This window comes from Bos taurus, chromosome 13 (assembly GCF_002263795.3).
Source record: "Bos taurus isolate L1 Dominette 01449 registration number 42190680 breed Hereford chromosome 13, ARS-UCD2.0, whole genome shotgun sequence".
Taxonomy (NCBI): domain Eukaryota; kingdom Metazoa; phylum Chordata; class Mammalia; order Artiodactyla; family Bovidae; genus Bos; species Bos taurus.
This window is the reverse complement of record NC_037340.1, coordinates 77982554-78002475: the sequence shown is the minus strand read 5'-3', so window position 1 is coordinate 78002475 and position 19922 is coordinate 77982554. Positions and strand designations below refer to the sequence as shown.

At 51.5% G+C, this 19922-nt stretch overlaps 1 protein-coding gene across 3 annotated transcripts; it reads left to right on the top strand.

The window, feature by feature from the left end:
- The first annotated feature begins 9301 nt into the window (after window positions 1-9301).
- Window positions 9302-19918, top strand: SPATA2 (spermatogenesis associated 2). Of its 3 annotated transcripts, XM_005214743.3 has the most exons (4): window positions 9302-9459; window positions 11201-11622; window positions 15264-15696; window positions 16533-19914. In XM_005214743.3, exons 3-4 carry the CDS (start codon window positions 15376-15378, stop codon window positions 17763-17765), a joined length of 1554 nt encoding a protein of 517 aa, XP_005214800.1. In that variant the 5' UTR covers window positions 9302-9459; window positions 11201-11622; window positions 15264-15375; the 3' UTR covers window positions 17766-19914. The 3 variants fall into 3 exon arrangements, with proteins under 3 accessions (XP_005214800.1, NP_001179609.1, XP_005214801.1); NM_001192680.1 differs by lacking the exon at window positions 11201-11622 and having other exon boundaries at window positions 9410-9459; window positions 16533-19918; XM_005214744.5 differs by lacking the exons at window positions 9302-9459; window positions 11201-11622 and adding an exon at window positions 9492-9874.
- The last annotated feature ends 4 nt before the right edge of the window (window positions 19919-19922 follow it).

Here is a 19922-nt window from a genome sequence, read left to right as displayed (position 1 = left end):
GAGGGCAGGGGAGTCCCAGACTTGGGCTTCAAATCCACTGAGCACCTCCCGTTTGAGCTCTTGAAATCGAACTCATACATACCTTACCTGCCTCTTGAGAAACCTATAGAGTTAGAGCTGGGTATGGAATAATGGACTGGTTCAAAATTGGGAAAGGAGTACGTCAAGGCTGTATATTGTTACTCTGCTTATTTAACATATGCAGAGTACATCATGTGAAATGCTGGGCTGGATGAAGCACAAGCTGGAATCAATATTGCCAGGAGAAATATCAATAACCTCAGATATGCAGATGACACCACCCTAATGGCAGAAAGCAAAGAGGAACTAAAGAATCTCCTGATGAAGGTGAAAGAGGAGAGTGAAAAAGCTAGCTTAAAACTCCACATTCAAAAAATGAAGATCGTGGCATCTGGTCCCATCACTTCATGGCAAAAAGGGGAAAAATGGAAACAATGACAGACCTTATTTTCCTGGGCTCCAAGATCACTGAGGACAGTGACTGCAGCCATGAACTTAAAAGATGCTTACTCCTTGGAGGAACAGCTATTACAAAACTAGACAGAGTATTAAAAAGCAGAGACATTATTTTGCTGACAAAGGTTTGTATAGTAAAAGCTATGGTTTTTCCAGTAGTCATGTATGGATGTGAGAGTTGGAGCATAAAGAAGGCTGAGTGGCCAAAGTATTGATGCTTTCAAACTGTGGTGCTGGAGAAGACTCTTGAGAGTTCCTTGGACAGCAAGGAGATCAAACCAGTCAATCCTGAAGGAAATCGACCCTGAATATTCAGTGGAAGGACTGATGCTGAAGCTGAAGCTCCAATACTTTGGCCACCTGATGTGAAGAGCTGACTCACTGGAAAAGCCTCTGATGCTGGGAAAAGTTGAAGACAGGAGGAGAACGGGGCAACTGGGGATGAGATGGTTGGATGGCATCACCGACTCAATGGACATGAATTTGAGCAAGCTCCGGGAGGTGGTGAAGGACAGGGAAGCCTGGTGTGTCTGCAGTCCATGGGGTCGTAGAGAGTCGGAATCGACTGAGTGACTGAACTACAGCAATGAAAGAGAAGAGGACAGGACTGAAATAATAGTATATTAATAGTGAACTTTGGGGTGCTTATTATTCTAAGCACTTTACATGAATTCTCACAGCAAGCTATGACAGGTTCTACTGTTTGCGTTTTTTGTGTGTGCTTAGTCTCATCCAACTCTGAGACCCCATGGACTGTATGTAGCCTACCAGGCTCCTCTGTCCATGGGATTCCCAGGCAAGAATACTGGAGTGGGTTGCCATTTCCTCCTTCAGGGAATCTTCCTGACCCAGGCATAGAACCAGCATCTCCTGTGTCTCGTGCCTCAGCAGGGGAATTCTTTACCACTAAGCTATCTGGGAAGCCAATTTGCATTTTACAATCATGCAAATCAATGCACAGAGGTATTAAATCACCTTTTAACACAGATGGAACACAGGAGTCAGGATTTTCCCCGGCAATCCAGTGGCTAAACTTCCAATGTAGCGGGATCAAGGGGAACTAAAGGCCCATATGCCGAGGGTGGGGCTAAAAATTTTTTAAAGTAAAAAACAACCAAAAAGGACTGCCAGTCACTCTCAAAGTCTAGTATGCATCGGAGTCACCTGGGGGGGATTCCGAAAATAAGAGTTGCTGGGGGGCAGCCGCCCAGAGTTTCGAATTCAGCCGGTCAGTAAACCTAGAGCGTGGCCCCAGGATCTGCCTTTCTAACGTTTTCTCCAGCTGGGGCAGGTGCTGCTGGTCGGGGCTGCACTTTGCGCACCATTAACCTACGTTACACCCCACACCCCGCCCCAGTCAGTGTTTCTGTTGTTGTTGCTCACTGGTGTCCGACCCTTTAGGAGCCCATGGGCTGTAGTCCACCAGGCTCCTCTGTCCATGGGATTTTCTGGGCAAGAATACTAGAGTGTGTTGTCATTTTCCTACTCCAGGGGATCTTCCTGACCCAGGGATCAAACCCGTGTCTCTTGTGTCTCCTACATTGGCAGGCGGCTTCTTTACCACTGAGCCAGCTGAGACTCTAGTACAGATGGTTCCTAGACCTCAAATCAAGTAACCCTCAGAGTCTTATCTCTCAACCTCAGGTCACATATAAAATGTATTTATTACTATGCTTATCTAAAGTAGGTAGAATTTACACCATTATGCATTTCTACATTTATTAATCTGGGCTTCCCTGGTGGGTCAGACGGTAAAGCGTCTGCCTGCAATGCAGGATACCTGGGTTCAATGCCTGGGTTGGGAAGATCCCTTGGAGAAGGAAATGGCAACCCACTACAATACTCTTGCCTGGAAAATTCCACGGACTGAGGAGCCTGGTATGCTACAGTCCATGGGGTCACAAAGAGTTGGACACGACTGAGTGACTTCACTTTCACTTATGGGTAGATAATTTCATCTCAATGTCAGCAGTTCTTCAAGACTGCCAAATTGCTAATAGAAAGCTGTAGGAATTCCCACCTGCACCACTAGGGGGCAAACGGGTATCTCACAGTCTCGCCGCACCTGGCCCAACTAGGTGGAACAAGGCTTCCCTTGTTCTTAAATCTTCCCAGTTGCTTAAATGTTGATTACCCCTATCCCTTATAGCTTGCTGCTGCTGCTGCTAAATCGCTTCAGTCGTGTCTGACTCTGTGCGACCCCATAGACGGCAGCCCACCAGGCTCCCCCGTCCCTGGGATTCTCCAGGCAAGAACACTGGAGTGGGTTGCCATTTCCTTCTCCGATACAAGAAAGTGAAAAGTGAAAGTGAAGTCGCTCAGTCATGTCTGACTCCTAGCAACCCATGGACTGCAGCTTACCAGGCCCCTCCGTCCATGTTTTTTCCCAGGCAAGAGCACTGGCGTGGGGTGCCATTGCCTTCTCCGCCCTTATAGCTTACTCGTGGCAAATAGATGGGGAAAAAAAATGGAAACAGTGACAGACTTTATTTTCTTGGGCTCCAAAATCACTGCAGATGGTGACTGCAGCCATGAAATTTTAAAATACTTGCTCCTTGGAAGAAAAGCCACGACAAACCTAGATAGAGTATTAAAAAGCAGAGACATCACTTTGCTACAAAGGTCTGTCTAGTCAAAACTATAGTGTTTCCAGTAGTCATGTATAGATGTGAGAGTTGGACCATAAAGAAGGCTGAGCACCAAAGAATTGATGCTTTTGAACTGAGGTGCTGGAGAAGACTCTTGAGAGTCCCTTGAACTGCAAGGAGATCAAAGCAGTCAATCCTAAAGGAAATCGACCCTGAATATTCAGTGGAAGGACTGATGCTGAAGCTGAAGCTCCAATACTTTGGCCATCTGATGCGAAGAACTGACTCATTGAAAAAGACCCTGATGCTGGGAAACATTGAAGGCAGGAAGAGAAGGAGATGAGAGAGGATGAGATGGTTGGATGGCATCACCAACTCAATGGCCATGCATTTGAGCAAACTCCAGGAGACAGTGAAGGACAGGGAACTCTGACATATTGCAGTCCATGGGGTCGCAGAGAGTCAGACGTGACTGAGCAACTGAACAGCAACAACTTAGGATGGAAGTAAAAACCAAAAAGGAAAAAAATACTGAAAAAAAAAAAAAAAAAGAACACAGTCTTGGATTGAAAGGACTTTTAACATGAGTAACACTGGCATGTAAATGTCTATTTAACCAATAACTTCTTTGTGTCAGGTATCCTGAGAGGTGGTGGAATTTGGGCAGTGAATGATTCAGCTATAAAAAGGAAAGACACAGGAGGATGACTACATAAAAAGGCTGCTCCCAGAATATTGCTGTTCATCAGTCACTCCAACAGCTCACCGCTTTTGCACAGCATTTTGCAATTTGTATTCTATCAAGCCATGTAATGAAGCACAAACAACGTCAATCTAGCAAGATCTAATCATGACTGTAACTGAAAAATGGATATTATGGTTGCCCCTGGGGACGTCTAGTCTACTTTCTGTCTCTTTGAATTTGCCTATAATAGGCATTTCTGGTAAGTGGAATCACACAGTGTTTGTCCTTTTGTGACTTAACTTCTTTCACTTAGCACAATGTTTTCAAGGTTAATTCATGATGTAGCATTCATCAGAACTTCATTCCTTTTTAATGGCTGAATAATATTCCATTGTGTAGAAATACCACATTTTGTATATCCACTCATACGTTGATAGACACTTGGGGCCTCCCTAGTGGCTCAGACTGGAAAGAATCTGCCAGGAGTGTGGGAAACCGGGTTCGATCCTGGGTCGGGAAGATCCCCTGGTGAAGGAAATGGCTACCCACTCCAGTATTCTTGCCTGGAGAATTCCATGGACAGAGGAGCCTGGCGGGCTAGCCCATGTGGTTGCAAAGAGTCAGACACACTTAGCGACTAACGCTCACTTTCACTTGGGTTGTTTTCACTTTTTGTTTGATTTCTTTTTGGCTGCACCACTTGGCATGCGGGATCTTAGTGCCCCGACCAGGGATCAGACCTGTGCTCCTGAAGTGGAAGCACGGAGTCCTAACCAGTCAAACTCCAGGGAATTCCTTTTTTTTTTTTTTTACAGTGGTGTCATTTCTCATAGGCTCCCTTTGTTGGCAGAACCAGGAAGTGTATATATATATATATATATATATATATATATTTTTTTTTTCCTAAATAAATTTAAATATTTTTGACCGTGCTGGGTCTTCCCTGTTGTGTGGGCTTTCTCTAGTTACAGCAAGTGGGGGCTACTCTGTAATGGCGATCCTCAAGCTTCTGCCTGCTGTGGTTTCTTGTTGTGGAGCACAGGCCCTAGGGCGTGCAAGCTTCAGCAGTTGTGGCGAATGGGCTCAGTTGCCCGGTGCCACGTGGAATCCTTCCATACCAGGGATCGGACCCCGTAGTCCCTGCATTGGCAGGCAGATTCTGTTCTTAACCACTGGCCCACCAGGGAAGTCCCTAGGAAGTATGTTTACATACGGTGTTTATAATTGAGAAATTTCACTTAGAAAGCTGGACCTCTAGCTTCTCTTCAGAAACCTGAATGCCTGATCATGATCAGCTGGGAAACTGGTGATAATCAGCTGGCAGATGGTAGGGGTTCAACATTTGTTTTCTCACTGAAGTATTTATTGCACGCCTACTGCGGGCCAGGTACTTGGTTGTATTACGGTTCTTCTAACTTCTGGCGCTACGTAGATGAGATGGTAGTACTCTAGAAGCTAGTTACACCCACTGTGTATATTTGTAGGCAGTGGAGTTTCAGTACCCAGTCCTCACTTTTGGCTTCTTTTTTCCCTCCAGCTGGAAGGAAAGCTGGATACCCTTACATGTCCAGAGCCCATGCAAATGCCACCTCCTCCTTGGGGCTGTCCCGTGTGCCATCTCAGACGTCACTTCTCCATTCTCTAAGCTCTTTGTCCTTCTCACAACATTCATCACCTTCTGTCCTGAATCATTGGTGTTCAGTTCAGAAATGCCACTCCAGTACTCTTGCCTGGAAAATCTCATGGACAGAGGAGCATGGTAGGCTACAGTCCATGCGGTCGCAAAGAGTCAGACACAACTGAGCGAGTTCACCTTCTTTCTTTCTTTACTCCTAACTTATTAATCTTCTCTTTCTGGTAAGGAGACGGTACACTCTTTGAGGGCAAGCACTGTATCTGTCTTTCTTGGGTCTGTCTATGTCCTTAAATCTAACATCAGTCCTGGCACATTGTAGGCATTCGATGAAAATTTTGGTTAAAAACAATTGCTGTTGACCTCTCTGATGGGTGCAGCGTGGCATGGAGTAGTAATATAATTGTAAGCAAAACAGACATAGTAGTTTTGTCCTCAGAGAGTTAACTGACTTCTAGGGGAGAAGGATATTAATAAAAATCATATAATTTGTATCTGTAGACTGATTTGAAAAACATGATCTTTATTTGCATTATTGTCCCCAGTTGGCTTCATACATACGCACCCTTAGAAAATATATATAGTGTTGGTTGATATTGTGTTTTGCATTTCAGGGTATTGCTCTCTTTTTTCCTTCCAAAATATATCTTGCAGAGTAATGTAGGGTTACATCATCCTTTTAAAGTGATAGATAGTAGTCATTAGTATGGCTACACCATTCCCCTATTGATGGGCATTTAGAAAGTTTCTGGGTTTTGTTTTTGCATTACAAAGAATAATGCAACAGGTCTTTTTGTACACTTCTGCTTTTTCTCTGGTAGATTCCAGAAAATCAAAGTGGTGGGTCATAGGCTTGCTTTTCTTTTTCATTTTTTGTTCTACACATGCCTATGTCATTAGAATTCATACAGCACTTTTGTGATGAAAAAAAATACGCTAAAAAATAGAAAGAAGTAGGTAGATGGTTCATGTTGCTGGCTTTTAGAATGCAGAGGTGCCTGATCACTGTCACATGACTGTTACATAATCTGCTAACCATTATGTAATAAAATCTGCAAAGGATGCTCCTGTGATTACACGTCACCAAGCAGAAAAATCTCAGGCCTCCAGCCCTGTTTTCAAGATGAGAAATGTCTCCCTTCAGAGATTTTGGTATTTTTCTGATACAAAATGTCACAAGAATCAGTGACCAGGGTTTCCTACCAGTAAAGCCTTCTTAAAACTTTTGTTTTCTTTTTGGCTGTCACAAAACCACAGAGCTGGAAGGGACTTATTAACAGCCTCATGCACTCTTGTAATGGTTTCCAAAGTACAGTTTTGAGTTGTTGCAAAGGCGGAGTTTGGGTGGGACAGTTTTTCTCAGCTGGAGTTCCTATAAACACCATCACCTTAGGAGTGATTAACACAGGAGCTTAAACACGAGCTGGTAACAGCAGAAGTACACAAAGATCTAAATCGATGCTCAGACAGCAACAGATAAATACAGTAATTGCTGCTCTTTGAATAGCAGGTTGTTGGTTCTCCAAATGCTCTCCAGGCACCATGTCACTGACTCCTGAGACAAGACCCACTGACTTTAGCTGGGGACACCAAGACCTAGAGAGGGAATCCCACACTCAAGCAACACCTGTTGGACAGCTCCTGATCAGACATGTGCAGAGCTCATGGGAAACACAGATATTATGAAAGACGGGATATCCCTGGCAATCCAGTGGCTAGGACTCTACACTTCCAATGTAGAGGGCAAGGGTTCTATCCCTGGTTGGGGAACTAAGATCCCACGTGGCACATGTCATGGCCAAAAAATTTTTTTTTAACTTTTTTAATTATGAAAGATGTTGTTGTGGGGTGGGAAACCAGGGGAAGGTTTTGCCTGGAGAAATCAGAGAAAGCTTCAGAAAGGATATGAGGACTCAGTTGGGGCTGGAAGTCAAGAAAACAAGGAAGGGAAGAAAGGAAGAACATTCATACCCAGTGAACAGCATATACAGGCATAGAGGCCAAAGTGGTCAAAGAATATGGTAGGTACAGAGAGCCAAGACCATGTTGGAGAAAGAGAATTTGGCATGTTGTGGGCCCTGAGTCTTCAATAAATATCTGGGGCGAGTTAGAGAGATAGAATGAGTGGTTCAATGGTAAATGTGTTCAACAAAGTCTTGAGTATGTGCTGGACACTTTGCAAGCACCAAGGGTTCAGTGAGTGATGAACCACAAAAGCAAAGTTCACAGTTAACATGGTGTGTGTGTGTGTGTATGCTAAGTAGCTTCAGCTGTCTGATTCCTTGCAACTCTATGGGTTGTAGCCCACCAGGCTCCTCCATCCATGGGATTCTCCAGGCAAGAATACTGAGTGGATGCCATTTCCTCTTCCAGGGGATCTTCCCGACACAGGGATCAAATCCGAGTCTCCTAAGTCTCACTGTACTGGTAGGTGGGTTCTTTACCACTAGCCACCTCTGGGAAAACCATCAACATGATGGGTGGAAGACAAATCCATGAAGTGAAGTGTGACAAGCCACCAGAATTAACGCCAGTGTAGTCTACACTGCAGGAGTCTGGTGAAGTGACAAATCAAGGAGACAGTATTTGGCTGGGTCTTCCTCAATGCTGGTTTCCATTCAGGGAAGTTGAGGGCTGAGAAAAGTCATTTCCTTTGACTTACCCAGATTTTATTTTATATTTTATTATTTATTTATTTTTTGGCCATGCCATGCAGCTTGCAGGATCTTAAGTTCCTTACCAGGCATTGGACGCAGTCGCTCAGCAGAAAGCATGGACACCTAAACACTGGACCACCAAGGAATTACCAACTTAACCAGATTTTTAAAACAGTGTATTTAGATTATTACACTAATGCAACTACTGTGGTGTTGGAGAAGACTCTTGAGAGTCCCTTGGACTGGCAAGGAGATCCAACCAGTCCATCCTAAAGGAAACCAGACCTGAATATTCACTGGAAGGACTGATGCTGAAGCTGAAGCTCCAAACTTTGGCCACCTGATGCGAAGAACTGACTCACTGGAAAAGACCCTGATGATGGGAAAGACTGAAGGCGGAGAAGAAAGGATTGAAGAAGGAGAGGACAGAGGATGAGACGGTTAGATGATATCACCGCCTCAGCGGACATGAATTTGAGCAAACTCCAGGAGATAGTGAAGGACAGAGAACTCTGACGTACTGCAGTCCATGGGGTCGCAAAGAGTCGGACACGACTGAGCAACTGAACTGAATGCAACTATTTTAATAACTTTAGTAAGTGGCTTCCATACTCACTTGAATCCCAGAAGGCGGTATATTATTATTGCATTTATAGGTGAAAAAGCCGAGGCTCAGAGAAGTTAAGTAACTATTCCAAGGTTATGTTGCTAGTAAGTGGTAAGGCAAAACGGGAACCCTCGCTCTTAGACACAGCCTGTAACATCGCCATTCCCCTCAAGGCTGGATTCAGTCTCACGTGACACTGGGCATCTTATTTGCTTTTTTTAAGCCTTGGTATTTCTACCTGTAAAATGGGGGTGAGGGATCCAACTGTCAGCTTCTTCTCAGGCGCGGTCGAGAGCTCATGGTCAGATCGCATGGATAATGGGGAAGACCGGGAGGTGGAAGCCGCGAATCTCTCCATCCGAGCTCACAGATCCAAGTTACCACCTCTGGGCTCCAGCCAGGTTCCCATGACAACCCGGCCAGCCGCCATCCTGGGACCCAGGGCATGCGTCACTTCCGGCCCGTTTATTTCCGGGTCCCAGCCCCAGCCCTGCGGCGGCAGGCCTTTAGGCTCCGAAGTGAGACGCCGCCGCTTCTCGCTCACCCTTCTGCCTCCGGCTTCTTCTCCGCCTCCGGCGAGCGTCGGCCTCTCCCCGGCCCAGCGCGCAGCCGCGGCCTGGCCTCCCTTTGGGCCCGCCTCCGAGACGTCACTTCCGGACTGAGTGCTTCCGGGTCGCCGCGGCCCCAGGGTACTGGTCTCGGTCTCCCGCAGCCGGCCGGAGCTCCGAGCGCCCATCCGGGCCCGGCTCCGGCGGCGGCCGCGGCTGCTTCCTACTCACCTCGGCCGGGGCGTCCTCGGCGGCGGTGCCGGGGTAAGGGCGGTTCGGCCGCGGGCGGAAACGGCGTCTGGGGCTTCCCTGGGCGGAGGGGGCGCCCGATTCAGCGGGGCTCGGCCGGCCCGGGAGCGGGGTCCCTTCGCGGCCGGCGAGGGGGCGATGGGCGAGCCCGCCTTTCCGGCACTCCGGGGGCCCGGCTGCTCCTCAGGATACCCGCTCCCCCCCGAGGGCTGCCTCGCAGCCTCCTGGGGACCGGCGGTGGGAGGCTCAGGGCAGCTCAGGAGGAGCACCCCATGTTCGGCGACTAACGCGGCAGCAGAACACCCCGATTCCAGCCGCAGGCAGTTACCGCGCAGTTGGTCCTCAGCCCGGGCTCCGGTGGCAGACCGGGGTTTGTACTCACTCTGTGACCTTGGACAAGTCACTCCATCGTCTGAGTCTCAGTTGGCTGGTTAGTTCAATGGGGAGTGAACCTGTCTGCTCGGGGCCGGGGTGGGGATAAAAGGAGATGCATAGGAAGCACAGCCTCTGGCATACAGCAGGCATCCAATAAATGATGCGTGCGTGCTCAGTCGCTTCAGTCGTGTCCGACTCTTTGCGACCCCACAGGACTATAGCCCCGCCAGGCTCCTCTGTCCATAGGATTCTCCAGGCAAGGATACTGGAGTGGGTTGCCATGCCCTCCTCCAGTGGATCTTCGCAGCTCAGGGATGGAAGCCGGGTCTGCTGCGTTGCAGGTCGATGTTTTACCGTCTGAGCCACCAGGGAAGCCACCCCCCCCACCCCCCACCCCCCGCCAATAAATGACAGCTGCTGTCGATTCGGCCACAGTCCCTGGGGAGGGCCCGAGACTGGGACTAGGGTGTTTTGCACAACTGATGTGGCGCTTAGAGGCTGTAGGAATTACCAGACTGGGAATAGCAGTTGCCAGCTTCTGTGTGCTGCGGGGAGGGGAGCCTGCTTGCTCCAGAGCCCCTCTGCCAGCCGCAGCTGCCACTGGGGAAGCCCAATTTCAGCATCGGCTGAGGCTATTTTCAGAGGTCAGGAAGCCCTCTTTCTGAATCTCTCTGGGATTGGGTTGGGGTGTGGGGACCCTCTGGTGTTTTCACTGCCAGTGGAAGGTGCCTAGGATGTGTCTCAGGGGCTTGGGGATGAGTGCCAAGGAGTGGGGTGCAGAGGTGGAGGGGGTTGATGGGCACTCCCCTTGCTGCTGTTTGGAGGCCCAGGGAACTCTGAGTGGCCTGAAGCTAGACCAGGGATCTGTAAACCTGTGGACTGGGGCAGTGCCGGGCCCAAAATAGCTTCTGCCTGTGCAGGGAGGAGGAAGCCTTCAGATGCTGCTTGGGGAATGTTTCTGCTTGAATGGGCCAGCTGAGGTAAAGCCAAGCTCATGCTTTGCTATCCAGAATCATTTCAGTTCCGTTCAGTAAGGTTTTAAACAGAGCCAGCTTTCCTCTGAGATGTTTAAAAAATAATTAAAATGCCACCACCCCCCTGCCCCCCGCCCCCGACTGCAATATCTCTCTTCAAAGGGGGGCCCAGATTGTGGGTGCAGGAAGGTGCTGACCAGGTCTCTTGGCTCTGGACACCCACCGATTCTGTTAGGGATGTTCATGGTACCATGCTTTTTTTTTTTATTCTTCCGCCAGCCTGGCATGTCTTGGCATTCCAGTCCTTGGGTTGCTTGGAGAAATTAACGGCTTCTGTCACTGCGCTGTCTTGGTATTCTGTAACCACGCTGTTTTTGCACAGAGCGTGTTTTTTGTTGTTCTTGCAGAGTGCTAGGAATAAATTGCTGGCTCTGTGCTCAGAAGAGACACCAGCTATGACCAGCTACAATGCAGCCTGTATTCTCAGAAAATGAATTCAGGAGGGATGATGTCAGCTGCTTTACCACTGGCCGGGCGCTGGTCAGCCTCCCCTCTCAGCCCTTGAGCTTACGTCATAGAGAGATCTGTGCTCTTCCAGTCCCGCTCCGTGTGAGAAGATGGGAGTCTTGCTGCCACCGAAATTTTTAGAACTCAGCTGTGCTGGCCCTGCCACAGGGCGTCTGCCTTCATCAAGCCCTTCTGAGAAGAGCTATCCAGCAGCTGGACAGCTGTGCCTGAGAGCAGCGCAGCTCAGAGCTTGAGTCAGGGTTTTGGCATCAGACCCGGGTTCAGATCCCCGAGCCCCTTCTCCCTCTCCTTATGGCTTAGGGTGAGTGACTCGGCCCCTCTGCGCATGCACACCGAGTCGCTTGGTTGTGTCAGAGTCTTTGTGAGCCCATCACCTGTGGCCCACCAGGCTCCTCTGGCTGTGGGATTCTCCGTGGCTGTGGGACTACCAGAGCGGGTTGCCATTCCCTCCTCCAGTTGGCCCCTCTGAGCCTCAGTTTTTTCTTGTTTAACCTTGGGGTTGTCGAGTGGATTTTGTTGATTTTCATGGGGCACTTAGCAGAGGGCCCTTCTGTGCTAATCCCTTGGTGAATGGTACTCATGGTAACCATAAATGAGTGAAGTAAAGGAGGAAGATCCCAGGCCATGGTGCCGGCCACCCCAGGTTCAAATTCCAGCTCTGACCTTTTCAGGCTCTGTTGAGCAGGTTGTTTAATGGTAGAGCCTTGGTTTCTCTCCTCGTAGAACTGTGAGGATTAAACTGGATGATGCAGTTAAAGTGGAAAGCCCAAGGCCTAGCGCACAGTAGGACCACGACAGTTGTTCCCTTCCTTCTTACCTTTCCTCAAGGATCTTGTAGCATTTTCTTTCACCTGTTTCCTCACCAGTGGAGGATGGCTCAAGATTCCCCTTAGATGTGTTTCCCGCCCTTGGCTTTAGGACTTTGAATACCAGCCGGGCTGTTTGCAGCCCTTTTGCTTGTCTATTTGCCAGCCACAAACAAGGGTGGGGACTGTGGTATGGTTACAGCACTGAGCAGACGCAGAGCTGAGCTTGAGGGTGGCTGACTCTGTTTTTGTAAAAAAAAAGTCAGTCTCTATTGGCTCAAGCCTGACTTCTTTGGAGAAAAATCATAGCAGTATTTCAGAGGCTTGATGTCGCTCTGTCTAAATTGTTCTCAGATGTACTAAAAAACAGTCCCTGGGGCCAGAGGCCGGATGGAAGCTTCTTTTGGATAAATAAAAAAAAAATGGTAAATGCATATGGGTTTTTTTTAGCAAGGACAGTGATGTCTTCTCTCAGGTTGCAATGCAGTTTTATTTTTAAAGTGAACACACATACTTTGATACTGAGCGGTAAGCCTGTTCAGCTAGAATTCAGGGCAGAGCTCTGTCTTCTCAGCCGCTGTGCCCTCCTGTCCCCTGCCTACGCCCTGTCCCCCTCACTGCACCAGCCTGGGGCCTGGCACCGCTGAGGCCTGCATATTGCTGAGCTCAGGGAGCATGGGGTGGCGGGAGGAACACAGCTTTCCAGTCCTCAGGCCAGGCTTGGAACCTGGGGTCCACCTTTTCCTAACCCTGAGCTTACATAAGCCCATGGCAGATCATGTCATGGAGCCTCGCTTTCTTCCCGCTCCCGCTGGCCTTCCAGAATTCTAAGGAGAGCTAAATGAGAAACGCGAGCGTGGTGAATGCTGACGTGCTTAGCATCGTGCATTTTGCCTGTTTTATCAAATACCTACTGTGTGCCAGGTGCTATTAGGCATCATGGTGAACAAAATAGACATTGTCCTTGCCTTTGCAGGGTTGACTGCTTACTGGATATTGAGGGGAAACAGACAGAAGATAGTAAATGAATAAAGTTGAAAATTTCCCAGAGTATTTTTTTTGGCCACACCCAGTGACATGCAGAACTTACCCCACTAGGGACTGAACCCATGCCCCCTGCAGTGGGACTGTGGAGTCTTAACCACTGGACCGCCGGGGATGCCCAAAGTTGATGATTTCAGATGGTGATTACCCCAGGAGAATGGGATGACAAGGGCCAGGCAGGTGCGATTTACTGAGCTGGGGTGGTCAGGGAGAGCCTCAGAGGAGTGATGATTGAGTTGAGACCTGAATGATGAAAGTGAGCCGGCGACAGGAGGGACCAGAGGAAGAACATGCAGAAGGAACAACGTGTGCAGAGGTCCTGAGATCAAAATGGGCTTGATGTGTTTGAGAAGCAGGCAGAAGGGTCTGTGTGGGTGGACCTCAAAGGACAGGGATGGCTGTTCTGAGGGCCACAGCGACCTTGGGCAGGAGGGAGAATCTGATCCCAAGTGGCACTGCTCACCTGTGTGCTGCTCAGGTCTGAGCCTTGGGCTTCCTTGGCAGGGCAGTGGGTGGGAGAAGGTGGCCTCTCTGTGTCCCTAATTCTCCTGCATGTCTTACCCACCGGGCATCTCCCCAAAACTGGAGAAGCCAGAGGAGTATCTCATTGCCGCCTGTGTGATTTTATGGACTTCCTAATCGTCACCAGGCTCATGGGCACTTAGGACTTCTGAGCCAGACTCAGAGCTGCTGGAGGACTGTGCAGGTCCATCCATTCCACCGCAGCTTGTTTTCGGTCCCGCACCATCTCCCACAGTCCACAGGAGCCCCCCCCCGCCCCGACACACACACATCTCCCACAGCCAACAGGACCCTCCCCCTCCCCCCACACACTCACTCAAGGCAGCGGCAGGCTTTTATGAAGCGTGTGCCCTGCCCTGGCACGGTGACCTTTCCCGAGTCACTTGGTCACAGTCTGCACCCATGGAGCGTGTGGGCAGGAAATGCAGGCCAGGTGAGTGTGGAAGCACACGTCCACCCCAGCGGGAGATACCTGCCTCACTGATCTCACCTCCGGAGAGCGCTTGGCAGGTGTCGCACCTTCTGACACTGGGAGCGCCTGCTTGTGTGCCTCGTGAGCCTACTCTGAGCTGGCATTCTGGAGAGCGTTCTTTTCCTTTCCTTCCCTTGGCTGTACTGGGGCTTCGTTGTAGTCTGCGGGCTCTTTGTGGCAGTGTTCAGGCTTCCCTAGTTACCCCAAGGCGTCTGGGGTCGCAGTTCCCTGACCAGGGATGGAACCCTCACCCCCTGCATTGGAGGGCAGGTTCTTTACCACTGGACACGGGGAAGTCCCTGAAGAGCTTTCTGTACAGACTGCAGAGAATCCTTCTACCAGCTCTGGACTGTAAGAATTATTAACCCCCTTTTTCAGATGAGAAAACTGAATTGAGTACTTGGCCCAAGTAACCTGGAGAAGCAGATCCAGGGTTCACACCCAGGCAGTCCAGCTTTGAAATCTGTCTGTAACCCCTATGGGCTGTGTTGCCTCCCCTGGCCCTGGCAGTATCCCTTGATGAATACCGATTGCTGCAGCATCGTAGCGCCAAGAATACTGATGGATCTGTGCCTGCTCTACTAACAAGTGGCCAGGGAGACGGCAAGAGTGTGTGAATCCTGTGTGTCCAGCTTAGAAGGTTTTGTCCTCTCCCAAGAGAGAACCGTAAAAAACAAAGGTGGGGTGGGATTCCCTCGTGGTCCTGTGGTTAGGACTTATGCCTCCACTTCAGGGGGCACAGGTTCAACCCCTCGTTGGGGAACTAATATCCCAGAAGACAGGGCATGGCCAAAACCCCCGCCCCACAGAAAAACCAAGGCAGATCAAGGGACTCTCCAAGGGTCGGCAGCCAAAGTAGCCTTTAAAAAAAAAAATGATTACAGGTGTGATCATGTACCTGTCCCCCTTGCTTTGAACCCTTCAGGGGCTGCACGGGGATCTTGGAATGAAATGTCTGACTCGTTGAGACCTGAGGCTGGGATCCTGCTGTATGGGCAGCCTTGTGTCCTGTGACCCTCCTCCTCTCTCTGCTTCAGCCTCACTAGCCTTTTCCTTTCATTTCGAGGAATGACGTGCTTCTCGGTCTTCCCCTTCCAGAGCGTTCTGCGGGTCCAGGCAGGCAGCATGTTGATGCTTCTGGCAATGTCCCTGCCTCTAAGCCAGAAGCCATGGAGGAGATAAGGTAGCCCCCGTCCCTGGATCGGATTAGATGGGGAAGCCCAGTTCAATGGATGCAAAATACAAGGATGACTTGTTCCGGAAGTACGTGCAGTTCCACGAGAGCCAAGGGGACGCCACCCCCAGCAGTGATGAGTCCCTGCGGGCGGCAGCCTCCACCCTGCTCAGCCTGCACAAGGTGGACCCCTGTTATCGATTCCGGCTGATCCAGTTCTATGAGGTGGTGGAGAGCTCCCTGCGCTCGCTCCGTTCCTCCAGCCTGCGGGCCCTGCGCTGCGCCTTCAGCGTGCTCGAGACGATGGGCATCAACCTCTTCCTCTGCCCCTGGAAGAAGGAGTTCAGAAGCATCAAGGTAAGGTCTGGGGATGGGCTCTGCATGCTGCTCTCCCCTCTTGCGCCTTCCTGTCCATCTTGGGAAGAGGGTTTGTGCCCGTGTAATCTCCTTCCTCTGCTTGGGCCCTCCTGGCTTCCCTGCTGCCACCTGGCCTCCCTGCATAGTGCCTTCTCTTCACTGGTTGCCCGCCCCTGGCAGCTCACATCTGAAACCGTGAGGTTGGAAAGGTGGGCAGCACCCAGTTATGCAGGGCCTTGGAACCCGGGGCAGGGGCTGGAAATTATTCTAAGGGGGCTGGGAAACTGGCAGGGCCAGGATCCAGTTTCCACTGGAGAAGACGACTCCTGGCGGTTGTATGGGAGGTAGACAGCGTGGAGGCCTGGAGGAGGCTGCTGCGGGCGAGGGAAACAGGGATGAGGGGGGAGGAGGAACTGGAGACCGAGAGTTCTGAATCATTTCAAAGGTGGTGGTGGCTCAGGAGAGTTCCCCGGGTCAGGCTAAGTCTCACGGAAATACCAGAAAGGGTACTCGCATTGCTCCTGGGTGTTTCTGCCTCTGACCCGATTCCCTTTCTCCATCAGTGTTTGCCCTGCACCTCCCCAAGGAACAGGGCCCTTGCAGCCCATGTGGAAGGCCAGTGGCTTTGCTCCCTGCCCCCCCGGGGTCATTTCCCTCAGACCCTTGCGCTGAGTTGTTGGGGAGCAGTAGCCTCTACCTGCCGCCCTGAGATGGCCCCGAACCCCGCTCCCCACCTGCCCGTGTGCAGACTGGGTGCAGCCCGCCCGGGTACAGTCTCCGCGGTGTGTCTGGGAGAGAAGAACCCAGCTCTGCTCCTCTGCCCTCCCTTCCCCTAGACCTACACGGGCCCCTTCGTGTACTACGTCAAGTCGACGTTACTGGAGGAGGACATCCGAGCCATCCTGAGCTACATGGGCTACATGCCTGAGCTGGGGACCGCCTACAGGCTCAAAGAGCTGGTCGAGACGTTGCAAGTGAAGATGGTCTCCTTCGAACTCTTTCTGGCCAAGGTGGAGTGCGAGCAGATGCTGGAGATCCACTCGCAGGTCAAGGACAAGGGCTACACGGAGCTGGACGTGGTGAGCGAGCGCCGGGGCAGCGTGGAGGACGCGCGGGGGTGCGCGGAGGCCCTGCGGCGGCGCGCCGAGGCCCGCGAGCCGCTGTCGGCCTCGATGGCGCGCGTGGTGCTGCAGAAGTCGGCCAGCGAGCGGGCGGCCAAGGACTACTACAAGCCCCGTGTGACCAAGCCCTCGCGGTCGGTGGACACCTACGACAGCTACTGGGAGAGCCGGAAGCCTCCCCTGAAGACCTCGCTGAGCCTGCGGAAGGAGCCGGCGGCCGCCGAGCCGGGGGACGAGCTCAAGGACGAGATCATCCGGCCGCCACCCTCGCTCCTGACCGTGGCCGGCTCCCCGCACGGCGGCGCCGACGACCTGCCGGCCCCTGCGCCCAGCAACGGGCTCGGCCTGCTCCGCGGCCCCTATCTGCCCGGCTCGGACGACGTGGATCTGTACACGGACGCGGAGCCCCGGGCCGCCTACCGGAGGCAGGATGCCCTGCGGCCCGACGTCTGGCTGCTGAGAAACGACGCCCACCCCGGCTACCACAAGCGCTCGACCCCCGCCAAAGAGTCCGCCCTCTCCAAGTGCCAGAACTGCGGCCTGTCCTGCAGTGCCGCCCTCTGCCAGCGCTGCGACAGCCTGCTGGCCTGCTCCCCGGCCGCCAAGCCCAGCGCCTTCCCCGGCAAGGCCTCCGGCCACGACAGCCTAGCCCACGGGGCCGCCTTGCGGGAGAAGTACGCGGGCCAGACTCAGGGCCTCGAGCGGCCGCCGCACCTCCACTCCAAGTCCAAGCCGCCCTCCGCCGTGGCCGCCACCTCCCGCTGTGGCTTTTGCAACCGCCCGGGGGCCGCCAACACCTGCACGCAATGTTCCAAAGTCTCATGTGACGCCTGCCTCAGCGCCTACCATTACGACCCCTGCTGCAAAAAGAGCGAGCTGCACAAGTTCATGCCCAACAACCAGCTGAACTACAAGTCCACCCAGTTCTCCCATCTCGTGTACAGATAGACGCCACCCCTCACCTCCCTGCTCCAAGGGCTACACCTCCGACCTTTCTGGTGTCACGGGGAAGCAGTGTTAAGGCAAAGATCTCAGAAGCAGAGCCCTGCCCTTGACCACGCGGGTGTTGGGGGATCCTGGGGCCGGCCACCCCATGTGGGAGTTCCCTTACGGACTCAGATTATTTCAACTGGTGGCTGCTTTGTCCTCTGGCAGGAGAGAGGGTGGCGCTTCTGTTGGGATTCCTTTTTGCTAATCTCTCCACTCCCTGTTCCTGTTTTTTTTTGTTTTTTGTTTTGGTAGTGGGGGGGGGGTTTGTTTCTTCAAGATGGTTTCTATCTTTGGGACTCTTGCCGACCACTCACTCCCACGGCAAGCCAACTTGGATTGGGAAGGGCCCCCCCGGGTTGCTTCCAGATGGCCACCTGGAGCGGTGAGCTAGAGGCCTGTTGGCTTGTGAAATGAGCCCTCCTGCCACACCGGGCCTCCTCCACTGGCTCATCCCTCCGTCACCGTCCCCAAACACCGGGACCCCCGCCGGCATCCCCCGCCTGCCTTCCCTGCCTCTACGCATCAACGGTGACCCGAGCCCAGGATTCACTGAATGTCATGCTGTTGCCTCCACAGCTCAGCGCAGCTGTGGGGTCTGTGAACTTGGCCCTCACGCTCTGCAGTGTGGACCTTCCACCACGGCACTGACCCCCGGCCCCCCACCTTCTGTCATTTGCACATCCTTCTCTTCCTGTACTGTACATAGATATTTTTGAGATTTATTTTTAAATAAATATTCAACTTGCCGTGTGTTTCAAAGTGGTGAAAACATTACCGATGTAGCTATTTATAAAGATGCCCCAGGTTCTTTAGTCTTCCAGGGGAGGGGCTCATGCCCTTCCACCTTGCTGCCTCCGCTCGCCGCAGCCGGAAGGTTGAGTGGAGCGTGTGGGCGCGGAGGAGGAACAGAGACGATGTCCCCTGGGCTCGTGGAGAGCCGCTGTCTTCCCTGCAACCAATCTCAACACCTACCTCCAGTGTGCACCTCGGGGGGCTCGTCCGGGCTGAGAGGTCTCTGCGCCCGCAGACTCTGACCACCAGTGACGAGTCGGGAACCTCGCCCTGTGGACCTCCAGCCTGGTCTTCGCCGCTTGCTGAGTGGACCTTGCACTGCAGTCTCCTCGAGTCTCAGTTCAGAAGGAAGAGGGTTTGGGATCCCCACCACCCCTCCACCTCAGTCCTCTCCTCTTCACCTGTTTCCAGGACTCGTCTGTAACCTACGCGACCTTTTTGCACTAGAAGTGGGCAGGAGTCTGCGTGCGCCCAGCAGATGGGCGCCTCCTGAGATTCTTAGCCGAGCCTCTCCGTATGTGAATTAACTGACCCCAGATTATCCTTTTGGGTTACAGAGGAGGAGCGGGGCAAGAATCTGAAAATAGAACCGCTTCCGTGTGAACTAACAATATATTTTAGCCATAAGTGTTGGTGATGTACAGAATGTTACGGGGATTGACCTGCAGTGGGTTTTCTGATGGGAGGAGGTATTCAGCTCCTGAGCACATTTCCATCTGGCTGAATCCTGAGGCCACTGTGAATTTGCTGATGTTCTTCCAACTCAGTTGAGAGATTTTAAGGTTTTCAAAATCTCCTATGGCTTTTTAATATATATATCTAGTGGGTCACTTGTAGATACTCCGTGTGTATATGAAGCTGAGTTTCAACCAACTTTATTACTAAGGCCCTCCCACTCGGGGGCACCCATCTTTGATGTTGTTCTTCCTTTTCACATTTCGGACATGTCAGTGCCTGTCCCAGTCCCGACTTTCCCAGTTTTCCATTTTCAGACTGCTCTAGCACTACACTAACTCTTAACCAACCGTGATGCCACGTAACTGACACAGCAGACGGAAGCAGGAATAACCCACTTGTTCTGGAAGAGGAGTCCAGTGTGGGTTATCATCACGGAAACACTGTGTTCATGGGTTGGAATAGGAAATGCTGTGACCGTGCTCCTCCTCGGTGTGTATCTAAATTGTATAAGGTTGCTGTGATCGAGATAAATAGATGCTAATTTAAAAATGCAGATGTTTTGCATTTGATTTCTACCAAGAGTTGAAATGTTGAGAGATGCTTTAAAAAATAATAATAAAGTGTCTTCCATTGTTAATGAAGTGT